The following is a 10,000-nucleotide window of genomic DNA, read 5'->3' on the forward strand; positions in this document are numbered from 1 at the left end:
TGTTGAAAAACACCAGTGAAAAGCTCAGCATTATCATGTTGAGTCTGGCCATAGAGTCTCAGCAAGTTTCTGTCACACAGTTCATTCATTGTCCCTTATATTTGCTTGTTTGCTCTGTCTGTCTCTGTCTCTGTCTGTCTGTCTGTCTGTCTGTCTGTCTGTCTGTCTGTCTGTCTGTCTGTCTGTCTGTCTGTCTGTCTGTCTGTCTGTCTGTCTGTCTGTCTGTCTGTCTGTCTGTCTGTCTGTCTGTCTGTCTGTCTGTCTGTCTGTCTGTCTGTCTGTCTGTCTGTCTGTCTGTCTGTCTGTCTGTCTGTCTGTCTGTCTGTCTCTGTCTCTGTCTCTGTCTCTGTCTCTGTCTGTCTGTCTCTGTCTCTGTCTCTGTCTCTCTGTCTGTCTCTGTCTCTGACTCTTCTCATGAGCCAAATGTCACCCTGTGAATGTAGTGTGGGGGGTTGGGCCACCCACAGCACTTACTGGATTGATAACTTGTTGGTTTCTTTTTCTATATATTTTTCCTGAGGTAGGATTTCCTCGTATTATCATGGAAACCCCTGTGCCGCTCCACAGAAATATCATTTCCACTCCCACTCCTACCCCTCCTAAAACACCCCGCCGTTTGCCACACTAATCAGATTTACTAGGTACTGTATCCTTGACTTTGATCATTTTATTTTTCCCCATTTGAAACATTTATGGGGTCCATAAAAAAACACCAAGGCTTCCACCATTAGGACTGAAGGCTTAAGTGGCAATGTAATAAATCATTTGGAATAAAAGACACATCCAAACATGGCTATTCTCTGATAGTGCAAAACTCAGCAAGCATGAATATTTAGTAAGATCTTGAAATAACAGAATGTTCCCCTCTTTCAACTCATCAACAATGAATGCACCTCTGATTGGTTGGGATCTAATTACCTGTACTGTAAAATGATGGCTCTAGTGTGAGAGCGAGTGTGGAGTGTGAATGTGAGTAATGTGATGTCTGTCTCGTACAACCAGCTCTCACAGTCTCACGTCAGAACTAGACATTCATCCATATTTCTCAAAGGTCAAATTCCGAAGTTGTTGCAAACGTCAAATATCAAAGCGCTTAAGGTTAAGTTTAGACATTAACCCCCGAAATCTTAAGTTTAGGGATTTACCCCCGAAAATCTTAAATTTAGGGATTAACCCCTGAGATCTTAAGTTTAGGCATTAACCCCCGAAATCTTAAATTTAGGGATTAACCCCCGAAATCTTAAATTTAGGCATTAACCCCCAAAATCTTAAGTTTAGGCATTAACCCCCAAAATCTTAAGTTTAGGCATTAACCCCCAAAATCTGAAGTTTAGGCATTAACCCCCAAAATCTGAAGTTTAGGCATTAACCCCCGAAATCTTAAGTTTAGGCATTAACCCCCGAAATCTTAAGTTTAGGCATTAACCCCCGAAATCTTAAGTTTAGGCATTAACCCCCAAAAATCTTAAGTTTGTTATTAACCCTGAATGATTAAGATAAGGGTTCAGGTTTGGGATAGGCTTAAAACAAAAATCTCAAAAACAACTTTCTATCGCTCGATTTGAAATTGCAACCTTTGGAATCAGATGTCTGGCTAATCAGGGACAGAGGCAGATGCTTACACCCATCTACCATCCCCAACGCCCTGGCAAAACCCAAACCTATTTGAAGGTAACAGTTGCCCCTAGTGGCCGGTTTCCACATCATCTCCTGACGTCCTCAGCCATGGATGGACGTCGAATACTGACTTGTATCACAGGTGACCTGGCTGTATTCATTTCACTTTGTTTGAGCAATGTGCCAAGTGGCATAAAGCTAAGATGACACCTTTATGCAGAGAGTAGTACAGGTGCACTTTAATGGAGAAGTGTGACTGTGTTGGGGAGCGATGGAATATCATAATCCATACACAAATATGGACCAGAAGAAGAACCAATGCAATTATGCATTTCTATTCCCAGTACATTTGCATACATCTTCCAAAGCACCATGTAGCAAACGTTTGGGTGACATTAGCACCTGGCAAAGTAAATGTCATTTCACAGTGTCTAAAACAGTAAAGGTTTGACATCAGGCAATTACTCTCTCGATGAATCGTTGTGTGTGTGTTCATAAGAGAGAGTGACAGACAGACAAACCCAGGAGCCAGGCCCACAAAGCCAGTCTTCTCTTGGCACCTGGTAGTGCTTCTATCTCTGACTGTCTGTTTGTATCTCCTTTGCAGATGGAGGTGGATGCAGATGAGAAGCGCCATCGAACACGATCCAAAGGTATCCGAGGTGCGTCTGCACTCTCCTCAACTCACTGAGGGTGCTACTCAGGGGGACCTTACCCCAACACACACACACACACATACACACACACACACACACACACACACACACACACACACACACACACACACACACACACACACACACACACACACACACACACACACACACACACACACACACACACACACACACACACACACACACACACATACACACACACACACATACACACACACACACACACACACACATACACATACACACACACACACACACACACACACACACACACACACACACACACACACACAGCTCTCTTATCACACATTCCAAACTATACTTCTCAGTACTCAGCTCTTCTCCTCCCACTGTCTCTCACCTCACCAGCCCTCCAATACCAGACATTAGCCAGGCAGTCTATCCAGCCTAATATATCATGTTATTGTGCCTGCCTACATTGAATTATGATATGATGATATAGTGATCACTCTTTTCCTTTCGCTTCCCCTCACTCTCTTTATTTTCTCCCCATACCTCTCTCCCATCTCTCTCCCCTCTCTCTCTCCTCTTTCTCCCCCATCCCTCTCTCTCCCCTCTCTCTGCTTATCCCTCTCTTCCATCCCTCTCTCCCCTCTCTCTCTCCTCTCTCTCCCCCATCCCTCTCTCTCCCCTCTCTCTGCCTATCCCTCTCTCCCATCTCTCTCTCCCCTTTCTCTCTGCCGATCCCTTTCTCTCTTCCCTCTCTCCCCTCTCTCTGCTTATCCCTCTCTTCCCCTCTCTCTGCTTATCCCTCTCTTCCATCCCTCTCTCCCTCTCTCTGCTTATCCCTCTCTTCCATCCCTCTCTCCCCTCTCTCTGCTTATCCCTCTCTTCCATCCCTCTCTCCCCTCTCTCTGCTTATCCCTCTCTTCCATCCCTCTCTCCCCTCTCTCTGCTTATCCCTCTCTTCCATCCCTCTCTCCCCTTTCTCTCTGCTGATCCCTCTCTCCCATCTCTCTCTCTCCCTTCTCTCTGCTTATCCCTCTCTCCCCTCTCTCTCTCCCATCTCTCTCTCTCCCATCCCTCTCTCCCCTTTCTCTCTGCCGATCCCTCTCTCCCATCTCCATCTCTGCCCTCTCTCTGCCATCCCTCTCTCCCATCCCTCTCTCCCATCCCTCTCTCGACCATCCCTCTCTCCCCTCTCTCTCCCCTCTCTCTCTGCCCATCCCTCTCTCCTATCCCTCTCTCCATTCCCTCTCTCCTCTCTCTCCCTCTCTCGACCATCCCTCTCTCCCCTCTCTCACCCCTCTCTCTCTGCCCATCCCTCTCTCCCATCCCTCTCTCCATTCCCTCTCTCCTCTCTCTCTATGCCGATCCCTCTCTCCCATCCCTCTCTCCCCTCTCTCTGCCTATCCCTCCCTCCCATCCCTCTCTCCTCTCTCTCTGCCGATCCCTCTCTCCCCATCCCTCTCTCCCATCCCTCTCTCCCATCCCTCTCTCTGCCTGTATTTTTCAGTGCCTGTGGAACCAGCGATACCAGAGCTGTTCAGGTCAGTATTTCTGTTCACCTGCCTTTCCGGCTTCCCCCTTGTGTGTGAGTGAAAGAGGGAGAGATAGGGAGGGAAAGAGAGAGAGAGAGAGAGAGAGAGAGAGAGAGGGAGCGGGGGAGAGGCTGAGAGATGGAAGGCCACTAGGGGTGATAATGGATGTGGAGCACTCCCAGGCTCTCAGTGTGTAGTGAGAGATGAGCACTAAAATCACCTCTTCAGACAGGAGCGATGCCATTTACTCAGCATGCCTCTTGCTTCTGCTTCCTCTCTCTTTTCTTCTCATCTCTTTCTTTCTCCCTTAGTCACTCCCATGTCACTCCCTTAGTCACTCCCGTGTCACTCCCTTAGTCACTCCCGTGTCACTCCCTTAGTCACTCCCTTAGTCACTCCCGTGTCACTCACGTCTCTGTCATAATGACTCTTTCTCTATCTCTCCTCTTTTCTGTCTCGTATCTAATTTCTCTCTATTTTTCTATCTATTCTGACAAACGCTATCAACAGTAAATAATGAGCAAATCTAACTTATTTAGAACCACTATAACTGCAATCTTTATCCTGGCTGTTCAAATGTTAAATCCTGTCAATACAGTGGCTGTAAGATGATCCTGAATTGACCCTTGCAGCGTGTTGTCCCACTCCCTGCTAAGTTGATTAAATAACATGTGCTACACCATGAAACCAATTGATGGATCCCTGAATCTCCCTGAATCTCCCTGTATCTCCCTGAATCTCCCTGAATCTCCCTGAATCTCCCTGTATCTCCCTGAATCTCCCTGTATCTCCCTGTATCGCCCTGTATCTCCCTGAATCTCCCTGTATCTCCCTGAATCTCCCTGTATCTCCCTGTATCTCCCTGTATCTCCCTGAATCTCCCTGTATCTCCCTGAATCTCCCTGAATCTCCCTGTATCTCCATGAAACTCCCTGTATCTCCCTGAATCTCCCTGAATCTCCCTGTATATCCCTGTATCTCCCTGTATTTCCCTGTATCTCCCTGAATCTCCCTGTATCTCCCTGTATCTCCCTGGATCTCCCTGTATCTCCCTGTATCAATGGACAACCCTACTTTGGTGTTCAGTTATCCACTAAGAGTTGTCTTGTATTTGGCCGTTTAAACCTGGTTCAAATATACTTTTTTAAGATGAGAATTTCAGAACAGCATCATATTCATAATATCATATATACAGCACACACTCTTAGAACAACTGTGCTATCTTTAACCTTAAAGGATTCTTTGGCTGTCCCGATAGGAGAACCTTTTGAAGAACCCTTTTTGGTTCCAGAAAGAACCCATTCCACATAGGGTTATAAATGGAACCCAAAAGGGTACTACCTGGATCCAAAAATGGTTATCCTATGGGGACATCAGAATCATTGTTTGGAACCCTTTTTCTAAGAGTGTACAGTATATAGGCCTATACCCATGTTTTTGATATGGTACTCTCAGATGTCCTCTACGTACTTTTATCCTTGGATATTATTTTGTCCTTCACAGGCTAGGAGAAGGTTTCTTCAGAGATAACATTTTGGGCCCACCTATATCAATAAAGAATATGCCACCTGGCCACCTACAGTATAGCTCTTTCAGATATCCACAGATAGTGTGGCTACCCCATCTATACCTCTCTCTCTCTTTCTTTCTTTCTTTTTTATCTCCATCTCTTCTTCTTCTCTCTCTCTCTCTCTCTCTCTCTCTCTCTCTCTCTCTCTCTCTCTCCATGGGCTCCATCTCCCTATCTGCTTTCTCCACCGCTGCCTGAAGATATCAATTAATCAGCAGATCGATGGTCAGCCTATCTCCAGGCCGAAGCATCCATAATGCCAATAATGCTGCTCGATGGTGTCGCTCCTCAGAGAGCTGATAGTCGTCAGGACAAATACGTTTGATTTTGCGTGGTGGGTCTTGCTGGTCTGGGCAGATATGCCACTGTGATATTGTAAAGGGTTTTCTCCCATGCTGCCCAGCAGGAAATGCACACTTGTAGTGAATTAAGGCTTCTAAACTTTGTAATTTCCATTTTAAAATGTCCATCTTGATTTGCCCTAGAAAATAATTCCATAAATTATAATCCACATATTAATTCACATTTCCTGTTGCTGCTGGATTATGTTCCTGCTGTAGCAAACTGGCTCAAATGAAGATCCTACATCTGTAGGTGGAGCAGTAAGACCAGACTGAAGTGTGAAGTACCATAAGAGGGCTCTACTGTACGTGTAGTGTTGGAGTAAAATAGGAGTGCATTGTTTCTATAGTAAAGTTTAGAGAGATGATACAATTGCAAAGGGGAGCAAAATCCAATAAAATCCAAGTGTGAAGTAGAAAACAGAAATTGAACTGAATATGTGTAGATCGATAGATGGAAAAAGAGAAGAGTGGATAACAGTGAGTTGGGTGCATACTCAGTGATGGAAAAAGAGAAGGGTGGAGAATGGTGAGTTGTGTGCATACTCAGTGATGGAAAAAGAGAAGGGTGGAGAACAGTGAGTTGGGTGCATGCTCAGTGATGGAAAAAGAGAAGAGTGGACAACAGTGAGTTGGGTGCATGCTCAGTGATGGAAAAAGAGAAGGGTGGACAACAGTGAGTTGGGTGCATACTCAGTGATGGAAAAAGAGAAGGGTGGAGAACAGTGAGTTGGGTGCATGCTCAGTGATGGAAAAAGAGAAGGGTGGACAACAGTGAGTTGGGTGCATGCTCAGTGATGGAAAAAGAGAAGGGTGGACAACAGTGAGTTGGGTGCATGCTCAGTGATGGAAAAAGAGAAGGGTGGAGAACAGTGAGTTGGGTGCATACTCAGTGATGGAAAAAGAGAAGGGTGGAGAACAGTGAGTTGTGTGCATACTCAGTGATGGAAAAAGAGAAGGTGAGTGGACAACAGTGAGTTGGCATACTCAGTGATGGAAAAGAGAAGGGTGGAGAACATGCATCAGTGATGGAAAAAGAGAAGAGTGGACAAAGTGAGTTGGGTGCATGCTCAGTGATGGAAAAAGAGAAGGGTGGAGAACAGTGAGTTGGGTGCATGCTCAGTGATGGAAAAAGAGAAGAGTGGACAACAGTGAGTTGGGTGCATGCTCAGTGATGGAAAAAGAGAAGGGTGGAGAACAGTGAGTTGTGTGCATACTCAGTGATGGAAAAAGAGAAGGGTGGAGAACAGTGAGTTGTGTGCATACTCAGTGATGGAAAAAGAGAAGGGTGGAGAACGGTGAGTTGGGTGCATACTCAGTGATGGAAAAAGAGAAGGGTGGAGAAGGGTGAGTTGTGTGCATACTCAGTGATGGAAAAAGAGAAGGGTGGAGAACGGTGAGTTGGGTGCATACTCAGTGATGGAAAAAGAGAAGGGTGGAGAAGGGTGAGTTGTGTGCATACTCAGTGATGGAAAAAGAGAAGGGTGGAGAACGGTGAGTTGGGTGCATACTCAGTGATGGAAAAAGAGAAGGGTGGAGAACAGTGAGTTGTCTGCATACTCAGTGGGTGTTTTTGTGTCTTCTCAGCTGTCCTACACAAGGCTGTGATGGGAGTGGACACGTCAGCGGCAAATATGCAAGACATCGAAGGTAAAACGGTCTCCCTTTAGTCCTATTTCAGTTGTGGATTAACCATTTTCTCCACTTTTCACTAATGATTTTCCAAAAAATAAAATTGGAATATCCTTTATTGAAACAAATTCCGATAGCCTACCATGGTCATTTTCACAGCTCTGTTTGATGGACAGGTTAAAGCACAAATATTTATTTATTTATTTATATTTCTCATCCCTTTGTCATTTGCATATTTACAGTGGGATATGCTAATCATATTTTATATTGTATAAGCTCTCCATAAATCTCCTTATAAACAGGCACTCAAAATGGAAGGATCTCTCTCTCTCCTCTTTAAAATACATGCCTGTGTTCTATTTCTTCTCCTTTGTTCTAAAAATACCAGGATCATTGTGAACTAATCCCATTTCCCCATTCGGACAAGGAGTGGGCTGCTGCCTTGCATAACTGGAAGCTTTGGGCTTCTACTAATTATGGCTTGGTAGAATCCCCCCATTTCAGATTAAGGCTGTGACTTTCCTATGAATATGTTTATGTATACATGTACAGTATGCTACTGTAACTAGCTTGTGGTTGTCATACTTTTATGTATACATGTATGCCAGTGGTCACCTACCAGTTGATTGAGTTCGACTGGTCAATCTTTAAGACATTTCTAGACGATAACCACACATTTCTGTAGAAAAATCCAAAGATAAAGGCTTGCACTTTTTATTCGTGTTGTGCTGTAGGCGGTAGGTGCACTTGATTCAGAAGCCCTGCACACCTGGCAGGCAAAGTGTTCCCATTTTGGACCATTTCATTTGTCTGAAAAGACAAACTCCGCCTACGCAGCGGACAGGTAGCTCTGTGGCTAAATCGAGTGCGCCTACTGCGCTGGCCAATCGGATAACTCAAATCACTGTGCCTACAGCTTCCACGACCCTGGCCACAGCAAAGTTTGATAGGAGCCTACATGAGATTTCATAATTTAAAAAACCATGACCAGAGCCAGTCTGTCAAAGAATACAGCGAAGAGCTGCTGTTTCTATGAGTGAGTTCATGTTTAAGTTTTTATTCAGCACTGTTTAACACTATTACAAAACATAAAATGCCCTTCACCCTACTTCCACTAGCGCTGCAGCTGCAATGACTGAGTAGCCATGTGTATCGACAGTCCAATTATTATTAGCAGCTCGTCGTGTCTATTTTAATATTGAGGAATATTTCACTTTCTCTATGAACAACATGAATTTGTGCATGAGGCAGATGAGGTGCAACTCGAGTTTGGTCATCAGGTGGAAGACGGTGTCCTCTCTCTCTGGTCAGTCTCACCAGAGGAAAGGAGAGAGCAGGGACAGTGAGAGGCTGACCTTCTGCTGTAATCTACCTCCCCTGAGACTAATGCCGCGTTCAAAACAACTGGGAACTTGGAAATCTCTGACTTCAGTGCGTTGAAGACAACTAGGAAAAAAGCGATATCCGACTGGAAAATCAATTTGAATGGTCATCCAACTCGAAATTCCAAGTCAGAAACTTATAGAGCTCTGACTTTCCCACCTGAGGATCACTAACGTCATGATTTGACCTAGTTTTTTTTTCAGAGTGCCCAGTTGTCTTGGAAGCATGACCACCAGATTAGAGGCGGTAGGTGCCGTTTAAGATGAAGGAGGACGATAAAAAAAAAATTGGTAGCATGGCCTTATTTCTATTACAGCATATTGGATGACTGTCATTCATATTCCATTAACCCAGCTCAATGTAACAACGATAGGTTGAGGCTACTACATGATACTAACATTTTCCCTATACCCATCATGAGGGGTGGCCTGTGAATAAAATAAAATGTAGGTGCATATATGTAACTGATCTAGGGTGTAATCATTAGTCCAACAGTTGCAAATGCGAGTTTCTATTGGACAAATTCAAGTATGTTTATCCCCATTTCATTCCCTTTGCTTCCGTTTAAGAAACATTTTTCAGCCGAATCGGTGGAATGAATGTACCTGTGACCACACGCAAACACAGTTCACTTTCATTATAGCCACATACAAACAGCACGATTCCTGTGATCGTTGGATAATTCCTTCTTGCATCTATGCGCTCGCCTCCTCTCACCTTTTCCCTTCACTTGTGGACTTCAGTGTACAACACATCAGCTGTCTGTGACCAGGCAAAAAATACTTTCCAAGCCAAACCTTCATATCATACAATTGAACTGCTACACACAGCCTACATCGTTGTCACCATATTAATGTCACAGTCAACATAGCCACAAGAACTAATGCCATGATCACAAAGTATAGTGTACAGTCAGCAGCAAGCAGTTTAGCAGTTACACTGGCGGCCCCTGGTGGCAATTTAATTAATAAAACTACAAGTTTAGCTTGACTTGGAAGAGTTCCAGTGTTGGATAGCTATAGCCAGCAAGCTAACTTAGCATCCCTCTCTGTTTGAGCTGGGTGTTTTAGTAGGCTAAACTAGCTAGCTGCATTCGCTAGCTAAGTAAGTGAAAGTTTTTAAAAAATACAACGAAATATAGCTAGCTCTCTCTTGTTGCTCCTTCATTTCTGAAGAAATTAATTTGAACTATTGTCTTTCTCTCTCTTTGAGTCAACTACTCACCACATTTTATGCACTGTGGAGCTAGCTAGCTGTAGTTTATGCTTTCAGTACTAG

The 10,000-nt window shown here is 44.4% G+C and overlaps 1 protein-coding gene across 6 annotated transcripts in view; it reads left to right on the plus strand.

The window, feature by feature from the left end:
* LOC112261970 (myelin transcription factor 1-like protein) overlaps nucleotides 1-10,000 on the plus strand; it is a 162,917-nt gene that overhangs the window by 64,364 nt on the left and 88,553 nt on the right. For 4 of the 6 annotated variants that reach the window (XM_042330106.1, XM_042330108.1, XM_042330109.1 and 1 more), the window contains exons 3-5: nucleotides 2,225-2,279; nucleotides 3,772-3,805; nucleotides 7,295-7,357. In XM_042330106.1, coding sequence (XP_042186040.1) covers nucleotides 2,225-2,279; nucleotides 3,772-3,805; nucleotides 7,295-7,357 — 152 coding nt within the window. The remainder of the gene's footprint in view (nucleotides 1-2,224; nucleotides 2,280-3,771; nucleotides 3,806-7,294; nucleotides 7,358-10,000) is intronic. The other 2 variants (XM_042330107.1, XM_042330112.1) reach the window with 1 other exon arrangement.

This window comes from Oncorhynchus tshawytscha, linkage group LG11, assembly GCF_018296145.1.
Source record: "Oncorhynchus tshawytscha isolate Ot180627B linkage group LG11, Otsh_v2.0, whole genome shotgun sequence".
Classification (NCBI taxonomy): domain Eukaryota; kingdom Metazoa; phylum Chordata; class Actinopteri; order Salmoniformes; family Salmonidae; genus Oncorhynchus; species Oncorhynchus tshawytscha.